General features: G+C 36.3%; 2 protein-coding genes across 4 annotated transcripts in view; both read left to right on the forward strand.

Moving 5' to 3' along the window:
- The window catches only part of prmt3 (protein arginine methyltransferase 3), a 64302-nt gene extending 57299 nt beyond the window's left edge, over nucleotides 1-7003 (forward strand). For all 3 annotated transcript variants that reach the window (XM_016560082.1, XM_016560156.1, XM_016560229.1), the window contains exon 16: nucleotides 6716-7003. In XM_016560082.1, coding sequence (XP_016415568.1) covers nucleotides 6716-6825 — 110 coding nt within the window. In that variant the 3' untranslated portion in view covers nucleotides 6826-7003. The remainder of the gene's footprint in view (nucleotides 1-6715) is intronic.
- A 3479-nt stretch (nucleotides 7004-10482) lies between these two features.
- On the forward strand, nucleotides 10483-19903 carry LOC107746429 (sodium- and chloride-dependent glycine transporter 2-like). The gene is made up of 18 exons (XM_016560681.1): nucleotides 10483-10527; nucleotides 11326-11778; nucleotides 12749-12832; nucleotides 13179-13320; nucleotides 13823-13954; nucleotides 14108-14267; nucleotides 14780-14784; nucleotides 15059-15206; nucleotides 15315-15447; nucleotides 16349-16483; nucleotides 16608-16711; nucleotides 16974-17098; nucleotides 17270-17382; nucleotides 17527-17658; nucleotides 17934-18033; nucleotides 18519-18619; nucleotides 18770-18937; nucleotides 19745-19903. Exons 1-18 carry the CDS (start codon nucleotides 10525-10527, stop codon nucleotides 19901-19903), a joined length of 2397 nt encoding a protein of 798 aa, XP_016416167.1. The 5' UTR covers nucleotides 10483-10524.
- Nucleotides 19904-24176: the final 4273 nt, after the last annotated feature.

Below are 24176 nucleotides of genomic sequence, written 5' to 3' on the forward strand. Positions count from 1 at the left end.
TAGGACAATATTTGGCCGAGATACAACTATTAGAATATCTGGAATCTGAGGGTGCAAAAAAATCAAAATATTGAGAAAATTGCCTTTAAAGTTGTCCAAATGAAGTTCAATGCATATTACTAATCAAAAATTAAGTTTTAATATATTTACAGTAGGAAATTTACAAAATATCTTCATGGAACATGATCTTTACTTAATATCCTAATGATTTTTGGCATAAAAGAAAAATCAATAATTTTGACCCATACAATGTATTTTTGGCTATTGCTACAAATATACCCCAGCGACTTAAGGTTTTGTGCTCCAGGGTCACATATAAGTTTTAAAAGGCTTTTGCTTTTAGTTATGTCACTTATTAATAATAACATTAATGTAATTGTAATGGTACTACGGTTATATTAATTGACAAATAATTCAAATATAATAATTGTAGTAGTGTTTTTTGCCCATATAAAATGATTTGGTTCCTGTAAAGAGGATTCAAGTGTAAAAACACCATAAAATGGCATAATTGATATCAGTGTCATAAAGCAAGGCCAGACACAACGGGTAAGTGAAAGACAGGTCTGGGATCAGTTTCTTGGAATAGTATGCGCAAGGCTGGAGGTGAGGAGGCTCACCATAATGTTGGGACAGCACGGCCCCAACGCCGGTGGTGGAGGCCAGAAGGTAAGTCTTTCTAGGAGAATATCGTATAGAGAGTCCAGAGCAGTCCATAGGAGTGAACGGTAGACCGGACAGTGAGTGACTGTGATGAGTGTGTATTTGTAGTGTGGCTTGATTGGTGACAGCAGGTGCGGGTGATCAGAACTCAGGTGACTGTGATCGGGTGATTATCCTGGCTGGTGACTGCAGTGACTGTGATGAATCCCTGACAATCAGCCAGAAACTGATTCATTTAAATGTACATTTCTGTGTCATTTTAATATTTATTTAAATTTATATTATTTATTTTTAACTGGCTGTTGCAAAATTGCACGCATATCAGCCCTCTATTGTTTAAAAGAAGCAAATAATGGGAAGAATACTATGAGAGGGAAGTGAATCAGAATCTGAAAGTCTTTAAAAAAAATCATATTGCCTCATGTTTAGGTTTAAGAGCAACGCAGACCATCTACACTTAGATCACGAGACATCATCCCGGCCATGCTAACAAATGAAGTGTGTCTTATTATAATGGGAATCGGAGAAATGTCATCTGATGTGCAGATGGATGAAGGTGCTTTAGCCAGTTTCTCTGATAGAGCGCACACTATTATAAATGACTGTGGCCTAACAGTAGCTGTCCACGGGCATTACCACGGACAGTCCCTTGCAGGAGCCGTTCAATGATAAGAGTGCCGTCCACCTGAAGGTCTGCTAACTCTACTCCTGCATTGCTGATACCAGCATCAGATTATAATCAGAAGGCACAGTTGTGTGATTATATTGTATGGCATATTTGACCATTTTGCAGTAGCTCCAAAAAATGGCAAATCTATAAACAGTGTCCCTCACACTGGTGATTTATAGTGACTAACCTTGATTAAGTTATTTATAGTTCATATTTTCCTCACATGCACTCACCTAGCTCTGCGAATGGCCTATTGCCTCTTGATTGGCACCATATGGGTTTAGAGTTTTCGTTTTCTGTTTGCTTTGCTGTTGTCAAAACCATATGTGCAAATGTGTGTAATGAAAAGATAAAGGAAAAATTGGTAAGAGAAACATCTTTGGGGGAAACAAGTGTTTTTGGGCATGTACCATGATTATACTATAGTATAATTTGGAGTACCATGTATAGATTTGTTTAACATCCTATAAGAATGATATAAAATTATAAAATGGTATTTTGTCATCATTCATGGTACATTACTGTTCAGATGTTTGGGGTCAGTTTTTTTTATTTTTATTAATACATTAGGTTGATAGAAAGCATTCATCAAAGAATACTGAAAAAAATTATATCGGCTTCCACAAAAAAAAAAAAAAAAATCAACTGTTTTAAACATTTCTAATAAGAAATGTTTCTTAAGCATCAAATCAGTAATACAAAACAGCAAATTCACCTGCTGAAAATTCAGCTTTGCAATCGCAGGAAAAATAATTAAATTAAATTAAATTAAATTAAATTAAATTAAATTAAATTAAATTAAATTAAAATAAATATATATATATGTATGCTTGTGTGTGTGAAAATAGAAAAGTTATTTTAAATTATAATTATATTTCATAATATTACTGTTTTTACTGTATTTTCATCAAATAAATACAGCCTTGGTGAGTAAAAATAAAATTTTCATCCCAAAACCACAGAAGTGTATATCAATATACAATAGTATTACCGCAGTACTTTTTTGGGCTGCTCTGGTAACCATTTATGTCTCTTCTTTTTGTGAAATTAGTAATTGCTTTTGTTCAGTCTATACTAATTTTTCAGTCGCATTTATGTGTTAAAGTAGTGATGTCAGTTTATCTTATTGATTTAGTACAGTTATTATTAAAAAAAAGAAAAATTTATGCATTTAATCATGACCTGCCAAAACCACACTTACTGTGAGCATGAGTAAGGAGTCGTTCACAGATGATGCAAAACTCACATCTAAAAGTTATTTTTTAACTTAATTTGGCACCTTGAAAAATAACTGAAACTTTATATGTCATGATTCATTTTTATTGATTAAAATGAAAAGATAAGAACCACACTTTCCTGTAATGTATCTCACAAAAATATGAATCCTTTCAAATAATATTAGGAATTACATTTGACATTCTTCTCATTTGACTTAATACGTGATTTGTAACTTGTGAATTTAAATTGGATTTCTTTTCCAAACAATAACAGTAATGTGTTTTGTGTTGTATATCGCCAGGCTGTCATTTGCATAAAAGAAATCGAGAGAAGAAATCGATTGTTAGAAGAAAAATGCATTCCTGTCAGCTCACGCTCAGGTTGCGTGGATTCTTCTCCTGTTTGTGTTAGTTTAGTAATTACTTTTCAGCGGTGTGATGAGAGGGGAGGTAGAGTATTCAACGGAAATGCAAAACGCCCTCAGAAATGCCTTCAGATGCTGTCGCATCAATTAAAGCAGCCATCATTTGTCATGATTTAGTTGGTTTTGCCGATCATTAAAAGGAAAAGATGAGAACATTTCCTTGAAAAGCTTCATTTGTCATGCGTAACCAACCTTTGAGCTCGAATAAAAGAGGTCACCCTGTGTTGAGTGGTCTTGGGACATTTTGAGGGTAGAAAGTGTATTGCACGTCACGTCTGCTCTCCAAATAAGTGTTCAAAAGCCGATATATTGGTAATAGACTTGAAGAACAAGGCTGCTTATTGAATCAACCATGCAATGCTTTCTGTAGTGCTTTTAAGTAGTTTAAACTCACAGGAAGTGCAGTCCGTCTGCTGTGTGAAAAGGTCCTTGAGGTGTCAGAGCAAGGTTCCTTTAGGAGGAGGTGCGATTATTTGATAGACGGGGGCACTGTGGTGAGCTGGTGATTCCGAAGGCCTGTTTTATGCATCTCCTTTACAGGGGCCGCAGATTTATGAGGTTATGCGCTGCAGAGCGAGAGAGAAGTTTTATAATGCAGCCTTTGTATCTTGTGCTGGAGTGTTGGGGAAGGCTTTTTTTCCCTGAAAACTGCTATAGTGATTGAACATTAGATATACTGATGCTGTGTTTCATTTACAAGTCCATGTTGCAAAAGTAATGTCTTTCAAAGGGTTAAATAGTTCACCCAAAAATGAGAATTCTGTCATCATTTAACTCCAAATCTGTTTCAAATCTGTTTTTTATTTTTCTTTAAGGTCCAATGTTGTTTTGGACCCCACTGACTTTCATTATATGGACAAAAACAGTTTGTGTTGTGCAGAAGAAATGTATCATTACATCACTTGCTCACCAATTTGCTCTGCAGTGAATGGGTGCCGTCAGAATGAGAGTCCAAACAGCTGATAAAAACATCACAATAATCCACAAGTAATCCACATGACTCCAGTCCATCAATTAACATCAAAAGTTGCACATTTGTAATAAACAAATCCATCAAGATGTTTTAATTTTTAACTGTCGCTTCTAGATAATAATCCATAATAGTCTATTATCCATAATAAAGCTTCCTCCAGTAAAAAAATATTTAAAAAGAATTTTTTCACTGGAGAAAGCAATATTATGGATAGCGGACTAGTAACAGTTTAAGCTAAAAATGTTATTACAAACGTGCAGCTTTTTGCTACACAAGATATTAATTAATGGACTGGAGTGGTGTGGATTATTGTGATGTATTTATCAGCTGTTTGGACTCTCATTCTGACGGCACCCATTCACTGCAGAAGAAATTTCTCCAAATCTGTTCAGAAGCAGAAACAAACTCATCTACATCTTGGATGGCCTGAGGGTGAGTAAATGTTCAGCAAAGTTTCATTTTTTGGTTGAACTATTCCTTTAAATTAATATTTGCGTAGCCTATGACGCTTGTTCTGTACATTTACACACCAGCTTGTTGATTAGCAGTCACATTATCAAGGAATACATCAAGATGTTTTACGTTGTCTCGATCGTTTCTCGTTTCAGCCTCCGTCACCCTTGGTTGCACTGGCATGTTTAATGCAAATGGCACGGTGATGTATGACGGCTTTAGAAGCAGCCTTGTCTCCTTCATTTAATTAACGTGCACCAACAGCTTCTTTCTCATAGATCGCCAATCTTTTTCTCGCCTCTGTAGTCTCAGAATAAAATCTTCCAGTAACTACATCCCAAACTGCTTTACTCTGAGATTTAACCAGGAATTGTAGGGTCATGTAATTTCACTCTCTGTCTCTTGGTTCTCTCTACAGACCTCTGTGTATCAAAGCCCATTGGCAGTAACTGTGGGCAAGTGTTTGTTATGAAGTGCAGACACACACCAGTGTGATGCACACAGCCATTTTCTGCAGGGCGCTGAAGTTTAATAGATCTTTCTATCATTTGTGCTCTTACTGGTGAAGAGAAAACCCACTGTGCGTGCTTTTTACTTTTGGTAGGCAATATGCGATCTGTCAAGTTGTCACTGCACAGCTGATTTTAATTAAAGGATTTCTTGCTAGATCAATTTTTTTTACAAAAAAAATAAAAATCAGGCTTCAGCTTTTTATTTGTGCTTTTTTGCTATTGAACAAACCTTTTGATGATTTCTATTCCTGACACATTAGTGCATGACTTGTTTGCCAAGTAGTTTCTAAAGGCCCGTTCACACCAAGAATGATAACGATAGCTATATTATCATTCACATAAATGCGTATTCACATAAATAATGTTCTGTGTATTATAATCATGTAGGGTTGGGAATTGTAAGAAATTTTACAGTTCCGGTTCTGCCTAATGATTCCAATTCTGATTCCATTAAGTATTAAACTATTCCATTTCTATTAAAATTAAGGAAATTCAGTCAATTCTTTTTTATGACTCCAAAAAAAAAAAAAAATCAATTTTTTGTTTATTTATACATATGTGTATTTTATTCACATCTTATTTTTTATTATCTGTATGTTGCTTTATTAGTTGTTGTCTCTGTGTACTGGAAGCTTGTGACACCAAAACAAAATCCTTGTATGTGCAAACATACTTGGCAATAAAGTTTTTTCTTACTTCTGAGAATTTCATCCGTGTTTTCTGCATTCTGGTAAAGTTCCCAGTGCTTTGCTAACGCGTTGCACCAGAAACAATTTTAGAAACGAAAGTTATGAATTTTGCCCAGTTCTGGTATTTTTCAAAAAACAGAACTGGTTCTGTATAAGAACCACTGATCGTTATAAATATTCTCTAATATAGATCAGTGATAAGAACCTTTCTTGGTCCCTAACCTTGTAAGTGCATGCTGAAGCTTCCATATATCCCTCTGTAGCGTTATCATTATAGTTGTGGTATAGACTTCCCTATTCTCATAGAATTAGAATGATTATTTAAACTTTATAGTATTTGTTCTTGGTGTGAACAGGCCTCAGCGATCTTGAACTTGCATCCAAAAATAACTTTTTTGGGTTAAGGAAAAGTGAATTGTGAAATAATGAATTTTTAAATGTTCTTTTAAGGGGATCATTTGACAGTAAAAGGTACAAGAAAAACGATGTGACAGTTGCAGCGCACTGTGACGGTCACATCTGACTTCTCCCCATCTCCTCATGTCAAAATGCTGCAGTCAGCATATTTTTATCTCATGTAACCTGCAGCAAAGAAAGAAATGATGGGGGGTGGAGGGCTTGTTTGCCAAATGGGTAAACATTCATTTACGTCTGGCAGTGAAACGTGAAGTTAATCAAAGTGATTATCTGGTGTAATCATCGTCATTGTCTTCAGGCCTTCCTTATAAACCGTGCCGCCTGTATTCCTACTGTAGTCGTACTGTAGAGAGCAGCAGCTTTCTCTGCCATCTGGAGCCAAGCTGCATGTCATCCTCCCCTGATTCACTCTCAGCTTTTTAATCCCATCTTTCTCTTCTCAGCTAGTTTCAGTTTTGTTCAATGAGAGGCAGTAGACATTCCCACTTTTAGTATTACACAGCTCCGAGTTTTGACAGAAAAGTGTCAGTTGTGGCTGAGCTGTATGGTAATAAAAAGTGAATATTTACTCTTGCATGTAAACGCATGCCAGGAAAGCTGAAATATCTTCCATTTCTAGCTGGTGTGAAGGCATGTCACCATGGAGATTGATCTGTGTCAAATCCTGTTTTCCACTCTCTATTTTTCCTTGTGCAGGAGAGGAACTTCCAGGTCAAATCACAGTGCATAAGAACAGAAAGGACCCCAGAGCACTGCTCATCACACTTGACATCGCTGGCCGGAAGCAAACCTACAGCCTCCAGTGAAGAAGTTTTATTAGGGGAAAACACATACTTTGAGCAATGCAGTGTTTAATAACTGAAACATTCTATTAAAAGTTTTTCTATCAAATGTCAATCATTCATGAGTTGTATATAGAGTGAAAGTTGTTCTCTCTGTGACAAACAACAGGACCATACACAGAGTCACCAACTTGGGCAACTAATTAAAGTCTGTCTTCGTTTTAAATCTCTTAATATCCCATAATATATTTGGGCCTCTTTGACTCTTCATGTAAAGCAATGGAAGAAATCTCATTTCCTACTTGAGTGAATAAAGTAAAAGCTTCCATGAAATCTAAGTACTTCTATGTTCTTTTATAATAAAAAAAAAAAAAGGTTTTATATTTACCATAAATGTAACACTAAAGTCCCCTGAGTCCTTTTTGTTTCACAGAGATCAGAGGTTAAGTTCTTTTACTCAATCATGCAATGACGTCATGGTCATGTGCATACGTAAGTCTAGCAACTTAGCTTCGAAACATTGAAGACCGAGCATTCACATAGTGATAGCAGACAAATGAATTACGACAATATTGTATAAGATTGGTTGCCTTTATGCACCCCGTTACATTGACAGCTGTCATAAAGAAATATCACCTGAATGCCACAATTGTCCAATCAGAATAAAGTTTTCAGGGAGTCGTGTGATAACAGAACCTGTCCACTAGGGGGAGCAGATATTAGCTTAATTAGCTTAAAATGTGCACTTGGCGGCCTCCCGGAAGATAAACAAAAGCTTGTTGTTTGAATGGCAGTCAGTGATGCCTCATGCTAAATAAACTGCTTTTGTGTGGAAAAAGCTGATAATATAGGCATAACAAATCGATTGCATATCCGCTAGTCTATATGTTTGGCATGACTTCTTCATTCGAGAGTATATTTGGGGTCTGCGACCAAAAATGCTGGGGTTTTTTTTAAAGAGACGTGACAGTTTTGCCTCAGATATGATTTTTTTTTTATACGGCACTACTGTACTAGATGTTCCAATATCCACACTTGCGGTCTTGCCCCTTAAGTGCACGTGCACGCCGTAGAGTAGGTGTGCAAGACTGACCCAGGTCTTAAAAAAAATCCATCATGCTAATATGAAACCATCTTTTATTAATACAGTTGCGTTAAATTTTAAAAATGTCTACAGATAAGAAACTGATAATCGTTAGAAACATGATTTCGTTTAAGGCCCTATTCCATATCTTACAGGCACGTTTTGTGTTGTTTTAAAGGGGTCATATGATGCGATTTCAATTTTTCCTTTCTCTTTGGAGTGTTACAAGCTCTTGGTGCATAAAGAAGATCTGTAAAGTTGCAAAGACTAAAGTCTCAAATCCAAAGAGATATTCTTTATAAAAGTTAAGAGTCAGCCACACCTACCTAAAACGGCTCGTTCTAACACGCCCCAACATACCTACGTCGCTCTGTGGGAAGATTTGCATAACGCCACCCAAATGTTCACGCAAAGAAAGAAAGAAATAAACTGCTTTTGTGTGGAAAAAGCTGATAATATAGGCATAACAAATCGATTGCATATCCGCTAGTCTATATGTTTGGCATGACTTCTTCATTCGAGAGTATATTTGGGGTCTGCGACCAAAAATGCTGTTTGTTTGTTTTTAAAGAGACGTGACAGTTTTGCCTCCGATATGATTTTTTTATTTATTTATACGGCACTACTGTACTAGATGTTCCAGTATCCACACTTGCGGTCTTGCCCTTTAAGTGCACGTGCACGCCGTAGAGTAGGTGTGCAAGACTGACCCAGGTCTTTAAAAAAATCCATCATGCTAATATGAAACCATCTTTTATTAATACAGTTGCGTTAAATTTGAAAAATGTCCACAGATAAGAAACTGATAATCGTTAGAAGCATGATTTCGTTTAAGGCCCTATTCCATATCTTACGGGCACGTTTTGTGTTGTTTTAACAACAAATACTAACAAGACAAATGACCATCGGCTGATGCATAATCTTATTTTATGCAATTAATTATAGGGTGAAAGAAAGTGGAGAGAACTACTTTGTTTCAACGTAATTTATTGCTTATCAGACCCATTGTATCCACTGTCATTTTTAGAGCAAAGCAAAAACAAGTTCGGAAAATGCCCAAATACAAAAATTGTATTCAACACAAGACAATTCCAAATGTGAAACTGTAAAAAACAGCCTGAGAAACTTAATAATTCGTTAGGTAAATGATTAGCTGGTTGTGGACCACTGAAAGACTGCATATTTGTGTTGGCTCTCTCTACTTAAGGCGTACCGTGTTTCTTTTTAACGTGCTTTAAAGAGAACGTATAAAGGTGACACGGAAAGAGAAGCAGAAATCAGTTACAATTATTCTCTGTTGACAAAGCAATTAAACCCAGAGCGAAGAGCTAATCCAGCCGTATAGAGGCTTATCACAGGCGGCCGCAGATTTATGATGGTCACTGCAGCAGCGTGCATGTATAGAGTGATATCAAGACTGAGGAACTGAGCGGCCGAAGATTGAATAACAACTTACCGACGTTATTATATTTCTTGTTTAATTGGTTGGGCACTTTATAATAACTTTAATCAAAAACCGATATTATATAATCTTTGACAGCTCAGTACATTCAAATATGAATCGACTTAAATGTACGTTATCTGTTATTAGGTCTATATATTGTAATGTGTGTGTGTGTTCAAGTTATTCATGCAAGTTATTCTTACCAATAATAATTATAATGCATAAAGATGCTATATTCAATTCAATGCTTCTCTGTTGAAAAAAAAGGTGCTCTGGGGGATGATGCTCAATGCAGTGTGGTTACATCGAAGCTAAAAATAGAAAATTACTCCTTTGTCTTGCGTAAAAGTTTAACAAATGAGTGCCTCCACTCCTCTGAAAACCTCGCCCACTTTTCACACTTGAACAATATGTGTGCCGGTGACGCATAAGGGTACGCGTGCGTTCGTTTGACGTGTGAACTATGAACCATGAGATCCATTACTCAAATACTATAGAAAATATGCTACAAAAGTTTGTATAGTAGTGTTTCATAATTTTCCAAAGTCAACTGTTTGGTTGTAGACATAGCCATTCATGTAAAATTTAAGCAACTTATCATATTTCATATAATATAGCAAAAATAATATTTCCATGGCCTTATCTAAATAAAAAAGCCAGACTTGACGCAGATCTGTGCATTGCATGTAAATGCCCCTAACTGTGATAAGATGTAATTAGAAAACATAAAATGGGCCTGTTATCTATCTTTAATAATATTGCATGATGAAATGTCATTAGATTTATCTGTATGTATAGGAGTCGGTCAACTATGCAGTCCCCACGATGCCTGCGTCTGCAGAATCTTCTCCGTGCGTCAGATGAACATCTTTACATAGTCCTGAGGGACAAGTTTATTAATCAGTCACGAGCCAGTCCGTCCCCAAACGTAGTCTCGCGCTGCCTTGTGTGTGTGTCACGAGCTCACGTCTTCGCTTGTTGCCGCTTTAAAAATCAGTATTGAAGGCCAATGATTTATCAAAGCCCTATTATCAAGAAAATGTCATGCGAAGGGTACCTTGCCATGCACTGACGCAAACCCGATCTTTCCCACGGAGATATAGAAAGCTTTGCACTTGGCACGGCCAAACTCAGTCTGCCTGCCGTGATTCCAGCTGTTTTCTGCTATTAACCCACATTTGTTGACTCTGCACAAATGGTAAGTACAGCACATTCATTACTTTACGCTTTGCGTGTTTTTGCTGTGAACAGTTTACAAATTATTTAGAACAGTCTTGGGGGGAGAAAAGTATTATTTGTAAGTGCACTAATAAACGAAGTGTCGCTATCCACGGTGCTGAAACTTTATAGCAGGCGTTCTTACACCTTTTCAGCGGCAGTATTTAGTTATGTATATCGCGTTAAAAACAAATAATTACAAATTCATAACCTTAGTAGTAGTAGTATTCATATGACAGCCGATTTATTTTATTTATTTTACTTTTTTCTTTCTCTTTTAGTATTTAGATAACTAGAATATTTTAACTTATTTTAAAAGAGTTTTAGGACAGTGATCTCCTATGGTACGATGTAATTGCTGGTGTAATGTTCCATGTTTGCACCCGGGCTTGAACTGCACACTTACACCGGGACTGGTGCCTGCCGCAGGGGGGGAAGCCTTGGCCGGCAGCTTGTCTATTGCCCATAAAACCAGGGGATGTGCCGGGGTTGAATGACAGGAGGTAAATGAGGCGTAAAATTAAAGAATCTTTCTCTAATGGTAAAAGCAAGAAGCAAACAGCTACCGTCCGTGAGCTGAAAATCAAAGAAGTGGAGCAGACATGTCCAGAAACGGTCTAGCATACAATACATTGCAGAAGTTATAGTATGATAGCGTGAACATTTTGCCTAGGGGTAGGTTTCTGTAAAAATGCTCGGTCACTAGGTGTGAAAAGCAGTTAATTGTTAGGCTGCGTTAATTGTACTGGTCCTGTCTAATGTGTATTTAACGTTGCAGGATTTTTCTGAGCACGGGGAAATGTTGAGACAACCGTCAAACAGTATTCCGCCCCAGCCGTCTGGGGGAGCGGTTGGAGCTACAACTACTAACAAACCGGAGAATGGGAACCCGGTGCCCCCACCGCCGCCTGTAAACGAACGGAAAACTTTTTGTCCTTCGGAAAATAAACCGTGCGAAATGGAAGCCAATAAAGCATACGGGACGTTTAAAAACGCCGCACCTGGACCCACGTTTGCTCCCGTTAATTCTGCCGTACGCAAGGATTCCGTCGGTAAAATGGATGGTTCGACCGGTAAAGCCACGTCGGACTTCATGTCTAACAATCAAAGTGCTGTAAGGATCGCGGCGGAGCATAACAACACCACCGGTGACTGGACCTCCATGAGCCAGACCACCATCATCCTGGGTACAGATGGCAATACATCTGTTCTGCCTGGCACGGTGACCGGGGTAAGTGCATGGTTAAGGAACGTTTCATTCCGGTGGAATCAGCCAATCACCCCTAAGCTAAAGCTTTCAAACGGGGAGAGTCTTGAGCAAAAACAAAACCTTGATATTTTAAGTGTCGTAGTAGCATTGTCAAACTAAAGGAATCCAGCTGCAGCTTTGTCCGTTACGATAGTTACAGGTAGAATTTTGTTCGCGAGACCTTTATTTAACCCACTTATGTTTGTAAAAAAAAATACAAAAAATGATTAAAAAAAATTATGATGATAGTAAGGTTGGAGTTTCTAGAGGTTCGTCTCACTCAAGCGAAACAGTCATTTGCCACCACAAGCACTATTATCCTTTAAAAAATATATAGCGTTTTATTGTGATATTTAAATTTACACTTAACGATAAGTAGTGACGGTTATTTGGAGCGGCGTACTGTTGCTATGGTTACCTCCTAGCCAAAATCTATTCGCTGGCGTCTTTGGCGACAGGTAAAAATGCGCTGTGACTAACTTGTAGTTTTTCGTAGGATTTTACCGTTACTGAAACGTTTAAAACACGTATGCACATATAAATATGTAGTCTAATTTAAGACCTTCGAACCTTTTGTTTGAATTTAATTTGCTCTTACTTAATTCGTTTTTTATGTGTAAAATATCGGTATAGGTTCGGTTATGTATTCTATGCAATGTGTTTCAGGAGTAAAAGACGGCTACTGTCATTTGTGATATATGGCTCTCATATTAGTCATAAAAGTGTTTTGGACAAAAGGACATTGTTCTGTAGTCTCTCAAACAAAATCTGTGGTACTGATTCTTTCTGACAGCACAATAATTACAGCAGTTTTCACGAACAGGTCGAGTAAGAGGATATGTCAAGGAACCTGAGTACATCAAATGCTGTAGGCTATGTATTAGGATAGTAACTGTTACTGCATTGCAAATGAAACATTCGTTCAAAAATACTTAGTGGACTGTTCTTCCAGGATGATGATGATGAAGGAGATGAGAATAAGGCCCGGGGGAACTGGTCCAACAAACTGGATTTTATTCTGTCCATGGTGGGATACGTATGCCTGTGAATTGTGAGGTTTATTGTCCTCAGAGATTGGTTTCTGATGACTGGTTGTGTTGTAGGATAATGTGTTACATAAGAATCTTCTTATGGTACAATTCCCTTTGGGGTGTTTCATTAGAGCCAAGGGCGACCCCTTTATTCCCAGGTCACGGAAACGAGACAAACATTTTTGGGGGAACATTTGTGTATTTGAATTAAAAAAATTTTTTTTTGATGCCTCTATAATAATAATGACCCATAATCTGATGATTGTCATAATCGTTAAAAATTGAATATCTATTAAAATGTATATAGCAGCCAGCATTCGTTCAAAAATACTTAGTGGACTGTTCTTCCAGGATGATGATGATGAAGGAGATGAGAATAAGGCCCGGGGGAACTGGTCCAACAAACTGGATTTTATTCTGTCCATGGTGGGATATGCCGTCGGTTTGGGAAATGTGTGGAGATTCCCATATCTTGCTTTCCAGAATGGTGGAGGTGAGAAACAATCAAGGGGCATATTAAAAAAATATTAGGAAATATTTTTGTTCTGCTACAGATCGATTTTTATCGAAAATGAGTCGGAATGTCAATGCGTAGTAATACACGCATACAAACTTTCGTTAGAGGCAATTTTATTTTCTGTTACAAAATTAAAAAAAAAATCGTTTTATAATTGCACGGATTTTATTTTAATGTACGAATTATAAGGGCAACGAAAGATTATCATCAGGTATTATTTGTACACATTAATAGTGTATATATGTGTTATTGTATTATGTTTAATATGTATTGTGTTTATTATCCATTAGCCTACCTTATTATAATATTATAAAATAATATAATTCGTTCTATTGTTATATATTATGTTTATTTTAATTAAAAAATATAAGAAAAGCTAAAATTCAAACTTTAATATGTTTATTGTTCCCTTTTTTAAAGACGCACTACTCCTGAGTCATGACTTTTTCAATAGCAGCTGTTCTCTGTTTTTGTATAGGTGCGTTTTTGATACCTTACCTAATCATGTTAGGCCTCGCCGGTATACCTATATTTTTGCTGGAGGTGTCTTTGGGTCAGTTCGCCAGCCAAGGCCCGGTGTCAGTATGGAAAGCGATCCCAGCTCTACAAGGTAACCTGACGTTACTTTATTAATTGATGCTCCGTTATGAGCAATGTTTGTTTGTGCTAATGTGTCATATTAGTGTTTCCAGTGAACTGGTAATCGACTTTCCGACTGCTTTAAGTGTAATTTCTATTATCTGGTTTCATTTTGTTATTATAGGTTGCGGGATTGCCATGTTGATAATATCTGTCTTGATAGCCATATACTATAATATTATTATGTGCTGGACATTGTACTACCTGTTCGCTTCGTTGAAGGAGACACTGCCATGGGCCACCTGTAAAAATGAATGGAACACCGTCGAGTGCACTCTCCCCCTGTGAGTCCACCCCCCAACACCCCCTTTTTTTCTAACTAAAATGCGCAATGCGCAACCTGTATTTCAGGAATTAAGTACCCTACCACTCAATTTAGTTTTTTCAGTGTCATCCTGCTCTTTTTATACCCCAAATGCAACTGTCTTTCCCCATTGCGCCAGAAGTTCTTTTTTGATGACTTGACAAATTTTTGTCAGCTACAGAAACTGTAAAATCAAGTGCTTTTTCATTTTAGTGCCATCATGAATTAAGACTAGATTTTGTGTTTTTATTTTATTTATAATTATTGTGTCACATTGAAAGGTGCGATTAGTGAAATAAATGCTGTTTGCTATACTTTCAGAATGAGTTTTGCTTAAAATCTAATTTGAATAAAATTTCTGGTGTTTTATTATGCGCTTGATTTAATTTGCTGACATTTTTACGTTTTAATTCGTTTTAAAACGCTTTTCTCAATGTCGTGCTTTTGGTGAATTCAGCAGAAAATCTGCTTGCTTGACAAATTTACTGTAAGAGTTGGTGCAGTGCCGCAGTGAGATGCACTGCCACCTCGTGGCTCGTTTGAGTAGCGCCACTAAATTTGCACACGAATCAAAGACGTTGTGTACAGTATTACAGTTGTGTGTGTGTGTGTGTGTGTGTGAGAGAGAGAACTGTGTAGGCCTGTTTGTACGACGTTTGATTTATTTCGTTGACTTAATTTGTTTTAAGACTGTTTTTCAATTAGGTAGTGAATGACGATGGAATTTTTTCCACGTTCATTCCAAGTTCTGTCATTGTTTCTTCTGGCCAGACTCCTGTATACTAAGGGACAGAGACATCACATCAATCAAGAACACCACATTCTGTTTATCTGCAAATGCTGTCGGGAATTTAAGTAAACTGTTAAATGTCACAATGGACAATAAAACCTATGTCAGCCCTAGTGAGGAGTATTTCAAGTAAGTGTGCTTTTCTATCTATCCGTCTGTCTGTCTGTGTATTTAAAGATGCTCTTTGTGTAATTTTTTCAGCTTAATTGGATACTAATCACTCTGCTTTCTTGACAGGTATAATGTGTTGCATATTTCCAAGGGTATTGAATACCCAGGTGACATCCGTTGGCCCTTGGCTGCTTGTCTTTTTCTGGCCTGGCTTATTGTTTATGCCTCTTTGGCAAAAGGGATCAAGTCCTCAGGGAAGGTAAGAAAACAGGTTGACTATTTTCTCTCCTTATTTCTCCTCTTTGTACTATTAAGAGAGAAGCCTACAGCAGGCCTCATTCGGGTCCAGTGAAAAGATGACTTCCTTCATTCAGATGACTTCCTTATTTCAGTCTTCAGTGTCACAGGACCCTTCAGAAATCATTCTAATTGATGATTAGTGCTGATTTGTGCTCAAGAAATATTTATTATTGTTATATATTGTATATGTTAAAAACAGTTGTGCTGCTTATTGTTTTTGTAAAAATCATTATATATTTTTAAGAATCCTTTGATTAATAGAAAATTCAAAAGAAAAACATTTATTTGCAATAGAGATCTTAAAAAATTATATTTGTTTTTCTGTCACTTTTAATCAGTTTAATGCTTCTTTGCTGAATACAAGTATTGTGCATAAACATATTATGTTATTGAAGTTTCAATTGCCGTTCGGATGTTGTATTGGTGAATGTGGGTGTCAAGACAAGTAATTATGCTTCTAAAGTCAGGTTTGGTAATTTATTATATTTATTAGCAGAGTTTCTTTCTTGGAAAGTTTCCCTCAGGCAGAACAGGTTAAAAGTAAGCCTTTGTGACTATCATTATTATCATTTGGCAGGAACATTAGACAAAACTGTAAGTGATTAGCAGCTAAATAGGAATATTCCCAGTATCACAGAGAAATGTGTAGCATAATTAGTAAATGTGTGCTTACTAATTTGGCTTAAGAAATATTAGATAGGTTAATAATGATTTCTAAGCTTGTAAGAAAAACAAAAGATTGTCAAAATATTGTATATGTGTTTTACTTTCTGAATTTTGGTCAGTAAAAGTCTTTTTATATTTCACAAACACATTGTTTGTACCTACATAGTTGTGATGTACATGCACCTTGTATTCAGGTGGTGTATTTCACTGCCACGTTCCCCTATGTGGTGTTGGTCATCCTGTTGATCCGAGGGGTCACTCTGCCCGGAGCCGGTTCTGGGATCCTTTACTTCATAACACCCAAATGGGAAAAACTCAATGATGCCAAGGTAATAAAAAGAATGGTGCTATTTATATTTGATGGTAAAATGTTACATGTTCTTCTCCAGAATGCTTATTATTTCTCTTCCTCAATTGGTCTTTCTTTCTTTCTTTTACTCTTTTTCACTTTAGGTTTGGAAGGATGCTGCTACACAGATTTTCTTCTCTCTGTCTGCAGCATGGGGTGGTCTTATAACCCTCTCGTCCTACAATAAGTTCCATAACAACTGTTACAGGTAGCCAGCTCTGTCACTTTAGAATACACTACTGTGTAAATGTTAGGGCCAGTAAGATTTATTAATTAATTATTTATTTGAAAGCAATTAACCGTTTTTTTCCCAGGATACATTGGTCAAAACTGACAGTAAAGACATTTATAATGTCACAAAAGATTACACATTGTACACATTTAATAGACACATCTGCTCAAAGTATGCATTATGGTTGATTATTAATGATGTAAGATTACACAATGCGCTCTGTCTCTTTGTTTTTCAGGGATACTCTCATTGTGACGTGTACTAACAGTGCCACAAGTGTATTTGCTGGTTTTGTCATTTTTTCAGTTATTGGCTTCATGGCTCATGAGCTCAAAGTCCCAATTGAGAGTGTGGCAGATGAAGGTAGGTAGTATGAATGCATGTGTTTGTGGCTGGTGAGCTATGATTAACTATGATCAGATGTCTGGTTGCTGTTTTTTTTTTTTTTTCTAAATATACAAAACTGTTTTCACTTTCATCACACCTAAAAGTCATTTGATCAGTCTGGTCTGTAAATATGCTCTTTTTGTTTAGGTCCAGGAATTGCTTTTGTGGTCTATCCAGAGGCTCTGACTAGGTTGCCCTTGTCACCATTCTGGGCCATCATCTTCTTCCTCATGCTGCTTACACTTGGTCTGGATACTATGGTAATGAAAATCATAAATTGTATGATTTACAGTTTTTTTTTTCAGTTGTAATGTGATCACAGTAAAAAAAAAAATACAATAAATAACTAAATTGCTTTTCATTCACACTTTCGTTCTTTCATTTAATTTTTTTTTTCTCTCCAGTTTGCCACCATAGAAACTATAGTGACGTCTGTTTCTGATGAGTTCCCCAAGTACCTGCGCAAACACAAGCCTCTGTTCACTTTGGTTTGCTGTTTGTCCTTTTTTGTGCTGGGTTTCCCCATGATCACTGAGGTAGGACATTTACTCTTATTCCCATCTGCAAGAACTTTACCTTTATAGCACACTTTAATTAAAGCAGCTCTCTGGTAAACAATAAAAAAACCCCCAAGTAAATAGGAAAGTAAATAGACTGGAATGGAATATCCTAAAGCAGATAATTGGAAAGGTCTAGAATTAATGTTAGTTTGTTTGTTTTTTAATTAAAGTGATTCACTGGGTGATTTTTAGATTAGGTCTCATTTATTTTTATTTTAACTGTACATATGTGTTTGTGTTTTCACGCACAGAGTGGAATGTACATGCTTCAGCTGGTGGACACTTTTGCAGCCTCTTATTCTCTGGTCATCATTGCCATATTCGAACTGATTGGAATCTCGTACATTTATGGTGAGTTTACAAAATTTGTCTTTAGACTTACTCCAGTCATTTATTTTAGTGCACAGCAGGAATCAGATTTTTAGGTAATGAAAAAGAAAATTACAAGTAATTAAACAAACAAGCAGGCAGCAATGAATAGGTTCAAGCTAAAATGCAGGCTAAGCCTGTTAAGCCTTTTTAAGTTATAGGTTTTGATTAGTTTAGTAACATTAATTTATTAGATATATAGCTGATAAATAGTAAAAACTGTGAAAGTGGACTAGCGAGTCGATGAGTTTACTTGTTCAGCCTGATGATGTTTAATGTCCCTGACAAAATCTATTTTCATTTAGCCACAAATGTGAAAATATCTTTGTTTGTGTGAACCATAGACCTTAATTCATGCATTTAACCAAAAACTATTCACAAAACCCATTCACTTAGGGAGGATGGAACCAGAAGTGCTAAAATCTTAATGCCTGTTGACTTTCTTCCTTCCTGTATTTGTGGTGCAGGACTACAGCGGTTCTGTGAGGACATTGAGATGATGATTGGGTTCCAGCCAAACAAGTTTTGGAGAATCTGCTGGGCCTTTGTCACACCAACTATTCTCACAGTATGTTCACCTTATACCTTATATGACCATTCTTGACACACATCCAATGTCGTTGCATGCACAAATCCATCAGTACTATTACTTTTGGTTAGTGCTGCCACTGACCCTTCCTCTCTCTTTCTCTGTCTCTCTCTCTCTCTCTCTCTCTAGTTTATCTTGGCACTTAGTCTGTACCAGTGGAAGGGGATGACATATGAGGATTACACTTATCCGACCTGGTCTATGGTTCTCGGCTGGCTTATGGTCATCTGTTCTGTCATATGGATTCCCATCATGTTTGTTATTAAGATGCACATTGCACCTGGATCGTTAATTGAGGTAAGGGAGAGATGTTTGGGTTGTTTTCTGTTTGAGTGTTATTAAAAATTGCTCAGTATTGCCTTTCAATAAGTAGATGGCTAGTTTTTTTTTTACATTTTAGGAAAAGTGTTTATTCCAGGTCCTTTCCTCTTTTTTCGCCCAAAGTTTTTCCCCATTTTAATCACCTTATGCTATTATTTGTTCATTGTATTTAGTCCTGTGGTGTGAGAGCCAGTGTTATTTTAATTTCATTGAGAAACTATTATAGTTTTATTAATATTTTGAATTAGTTTTTACTTTTAAATGTTTTGTTTTCATTTTCATTAAAGTTTAGAAACTGTACAGTTTTTGTCCATTTTATTAGTTTAGTTTTTTTTTATTTGCCTAAATAGTTTATTCATTTTTATTTCAGTTTAACTGCATGAAAATAAGAAATGTTGCCTTGGCAACTAGCTGAAATTAGTTTTTTTTTAGAAACATAGACAGAAATTTTTAGAAATTGTATTTTATTTCAGTTAATATTCATTTCAGGTAATGAAAAAATTCTTTTTATGGTTTTATTTTTATTTTTACTATAATAACCCTGGTAATAACTAAATTTTGCATGCATAATTATAAAGAATTATCGAAATCTTATGGATATAAAACAACATGTTTTATACACATGAACAATGTTTACAACAAAATAATGTATCAAAGTGAGTCTTTTTCAGTAATTCTATTAAATTCTATTTTTGAAAAAGGTCAAACAAATTAATCAGTATCTAGGATCCCAAACCAAAGCACCCAGCATGCAATTTAGATGCCCCTTCTCGTTCTCTGCAGCGTCTGAAGTTGGTGTGCTCTCCTCAACCCGACTGGGGTCCATTCCTGATGAAACACCGCGGGGAACGCTACAAGAACATGATCGACCCTCTGGGTACCAACTCCCTTGGCCTCAAACTTCCCCCCAAAGATTTCCAGCTATCAGCCCAATATCAATAATCCTCCTCAATTCCCTGTGAGTGTGAGATTCCCCGAGGCCTCTGAGGGTGAGACTTGCACTCACGTCAAACTCTTTCCCTATTCAACCTCCCCTCTTTTCCATAGCGTTCTCTTTCAGCCATATTCCCCCTCTTCTGACACTTTTAGAGGGGTTTTTCAGGTGGAAAGCACAGACAACTCCCTATGATTTTTTGTTTTCTGAATAATTATTCGTAGTCAGTCTGAGAGTGGGTCTTTCGTGCACATTCTAATACATCGATCCCAGCTGAACCTTTTTCTCAGAGGCAATATGCAGTTGCAACTGTTGAGGCAATATTTGACTGATTGTGCATCATGCAGTGGTTGTTTTTTTAAATAATTTTTTCATTCCGAAGTGACTGCTGATGTTAAAAAGAAAATAATGAAGAGAATAACATTTATATTTCTTGTCTATTTGCTTGTCATCTCTTAAATGTAGCAAACATAATGAGATAAACTGCTGAGTAGTGCACAGTGAACTCGAACTCTTTTCTGGTATCGTACTATCGCTCTCCACTTGTGTCCACTTATAGCCATACCTTGTGCCTCAGACTTCCTCTGTTTATAAAATACTGCATAGTATAGTGCTAATTAAACCAATTGTACTACATTATGGAGGGAAGTGAGCACATTTCAGTCTCTGTGAATTATAAGCTATCCTACTCTTTTACTAACCTGTCGGAAATATCTCTACAATGTTATAGAAGCCAAACTCATAGTGTAGGCTCCAGTAGTATAGATCCATCCCTGTCTTCAAGAAAACTTAGCCATGCAAAACTGTAATAATACCATTCAATGTTGTTTAGAGTAGTACTCAACAGCCAACTAGCAGTTATGTATGTATACTAATATTATAGAGTATGCTTTGGAGTTTGTGTCGTGATCTGTTCATAGACTTTGTGAATCCTCCTATCCTTATGCAGTACGCGGTTATAGTGGAGCGCACAAATGAAAAGTAGAGGAAAATCAAGGAGTGTGGTATGTGTGGCAAACTAATCGTCTCATAAAAAGTGTATATGTGACCCTGGACCACAAAACCAGTCATAAGGGTCAATTTCTCGAAATTGAGATTTATACATCATCTGAAAGCTGAATAAATAAGCTTTCCATTGATGTATAGTTTGTTAAGATAGGGATACAACTATTTGAACATCTGGAATCTGAGGGTGCAAAAAAATACTGAGAAAATCGCCTTTAAAGTTGTCCACATTAAGTTAGCAATGCATATTACTAATCAAAATTTTTTAAATTATATTATTTTAATATATTTACAGTAGGAAATTTAAAAAATATCTTCATGGAACATGATCTTTACTTAATATCCTAATGATTATTGGCATAAAAGAAAAATCGATAATTTTGACCCATACAATGTTTTTTTGGCTATTGCTACAAATATACCCCAGCGACTTAAGACTGGTTTTGTGCTCCAGGGTCACATATTTTAGAAACTTCAACTAGCTTACATAATATTTTTAACAATTGCTTGCAGAGGATATGCAGATTAGAAAAAAAAGTTTTTCATCTGAAATCCTGTGCTTGGGGACCGCACTCCTTTTTTATTTATTTATTTTTTATATATTTTTTCTCTCTGTCTGTTCGCCATGAAACAGGGTCTCAGGTATTACTCCATTCCATCAACCTTATTAGATGTTGGATTAGAATTGAACATATTTATGGAAACTTGATGTGATTCATATATAACTAGGGCTGCACAATGAGTCGTATTTTAATCGTGATCATGATTTCTGCTTCTCTCGATTTATTAATCATAATCGCCTGTGATATTTGCCCGCTTTCTATTTAATTTAGCATTTGCATTATCTTGCACTGTAGTAACAAGCTTCCGTTCATGGTTGTTGTTGCCAGATATCAAGAGTTTAAATACCCCAATCAGAGTATTTTTTTCATAAATCGATACATGGTTCACTTAATCTTCCTAACCATGTACACACTCTCTCTAGATTACAAAAAAAGCACTGATGAGCTGAAAACACTGGCAGACATGTAGGTTGGAGTTTAGAGATATTCTATTGAGATGTTCTGCGCAAATAAAAGTGAAATGCAACCAGTCTGCTTTCTTTAAAGCGGCCGTTTGTGCTGTTTGCTGCGATTAAATCTGCGAGCAAACCATGCGAGGTGACTTTCTCTTATTTTGTGTTTTTGTGACTGTTTGCTGCGATTAAATCTGCGAGCAAACCATGCGAGTTGACTTTCTCTTATTTTGTGTTTATGTGAAAGTGCAATATTTCTGATGAAATTAAAAAAAATATATATTTTAAGCAAAGAAGTTAACTTTTTAACCGTGATGAACCATTTAACCATTATCGTGCAGCCCTACATATAACCGATTCTCTATACGATTTGTGAAAGTGGACATTTTCAGAATATTATGCCATATAATGACAATTTGAATCCTTATATATCATTTCCAGTTACTGGACTGTAAATATGGTTACAGATAAAATGCTTTCGTAGTATTGCTTTAGGCAACAGTTTTATATATATATATATATATATATACAGTGGTGTGAAAAAGTGTTGGCCCCCTTCCTGATTTCTTATTTTTTGCATGTTTGTCACACTTTAATGTTTCAGATCATCAAACAAATTTAAATATTAGTCAAAGATAACACAAGTAAACACAACATGCAGTTTTTAAATGAAGGTTTTTATTACTAAGGGAAAACAAAATCCAAAACTACATGGCCCTGTGTGAAAAAGTGTTTGCCCCTTAAATTTGTTTGATGATCTGAAACATTAAAGTGTGAAAAAAATGCAAAAAAATAAGAAATCAGGAAGGGGGCCAACACTTTTTCACACCACTGTATAGGTTAGTTGTTGTGCTCATCAGTCGCAGCACTACAAAAAGCACTTTGATTAAACGTCACATAAAAATAAGTGATTATTCTCCTCCACCACAGTGAAAAAAAGTACTACTTTTATTTTTAGTTCAGAATGTATACCTAAACGATTAGTACTGTGGATATTATTTAGTTAGTAAAAAGAGCCACACTGCCCATGCAATGCAAGTAATAACACTGAGACTTTGCCTGGGCACGATGGGTTTCAAAAGCCATGTAATATGCAGATACTACACTAATCACTTTGAATATAAAGCATTTATAAAACAGAAAAAGAAAAAAGGTATTCCTCAGTATATTAGTGTCACAAAAGAGATGCTTTTTCTGATAGATGTTTAATCTTACTCTCTGTGTAGTATATGTGTGTGTGAATGTGTGGAATAATATGCAGTGCTTAATGTTTAGATTTATACTTATCCAACCATCCAGACGTGGCCAAATGCAGCCTGGCAGTCAGTTTGAGGTTTTCCTATTCATTGCAAGAGCTGATTTTACTCGAATAGAAGCTCTGGGTTTATGTAGCACAACAAACAGTATCCAAAGCACACGAATAGTAGATGGCTGCTGCGATCGTTGTAATATTCATGGTTTTGGATGGAGTTTCTGTTTGTCCTTGTGTTGCTGTACGTCTGTCCGAGAGCTATTGTTACAAGCCCTTTCACGTAACAAATATTCTGTGGGAAAAAAAATAATAGGTAACGGTCTTGCATGTGCTGTTTGTGTTGCTGTGGATTATTTGTCCATGTATGCTTCCCCTTTACGCTCCTTTTCTCGAATGTGTCCCTCGCTTAGCAGCTGCAGCTGAGTTTACCACCTCTTCCTACCTACAGGGCGACACTGGGCAGTAGGCAACCAAAGAAGGAGAACTTCTCAAAGGGTTCTGAAAAAAAAAGCTTAAAAAAGAACATATGTTCTAAATGAAAAACATATATATGTATATATATACAAATAGCCTATATGAAGAAATGATATATATTATTCTGTGTATTTAGGAGACTGAGATACTGCCACTCATCCTTCATTTAGTGGTCATTATTGATGTGTGTCAATATGTTATATGACATCTTCAGGTAACCTTTGGCCTTATAGATGTCCTCTGGTAATAAACTATTATGTGTATTTCAGAATAATGATACAGAGTAGCTTCCAATCAGTCATTATGTGGTCAGTCTATATTGTATGTATGTCGTGTCATTTGGCACTTTACTGTGGACCTATCGGAGCATAGGTAAAATTTCTTATTACTTGGGTAATGTCATATATTTCTGTGTTTTACATGAGGGAAATCTGCCTATGGATACAGATATGGACCTCCAACAGATCATGGCATCATTTGAGTTGAATTGTAGAGTATAAATATGAAAAATATCTAGATTTTGAATCCTGTGCCA

Source organism: Sinocyclocheilus rhinocerous, unplaced genomic scaffold (assembly GCF_001515625.1).
Source record: "Sinocyclocheilus rhinocerous isolate Xijiao unplaced genomic scaffold, SAMN03320098_v1.1 scaffold1002, whole genome shotgun sequence".
NCBI classification, from domain to species: domain Eukaryota; kingdom Metazoa; phylum Chordata; class Actinopteri; order Cypriniformes; family Cyprinidae; genus Sinocyclocheilus; species Sinocyclocheilus rhinocerous.

Bases quoted from the DNA above. Each gene is read 5' to 3' on its own strand.
- LOC107746429 (XM_016560681.1), top strand. The intron at 15,207-15,314 runs GTAAGTGTGCTT...CTTTCTTGACAG, and splicing joins CCTAGTGAGGAGTATTTCAA to GTATAATGTGTTGCATATTT. The intron at 18,620-18,769 runs GTATGTTCACCT...CTCTCTCTCTAG, and splicing joins TCACACCAACTATTCTCACA to TTTATCTTGGCACTTAGTCT.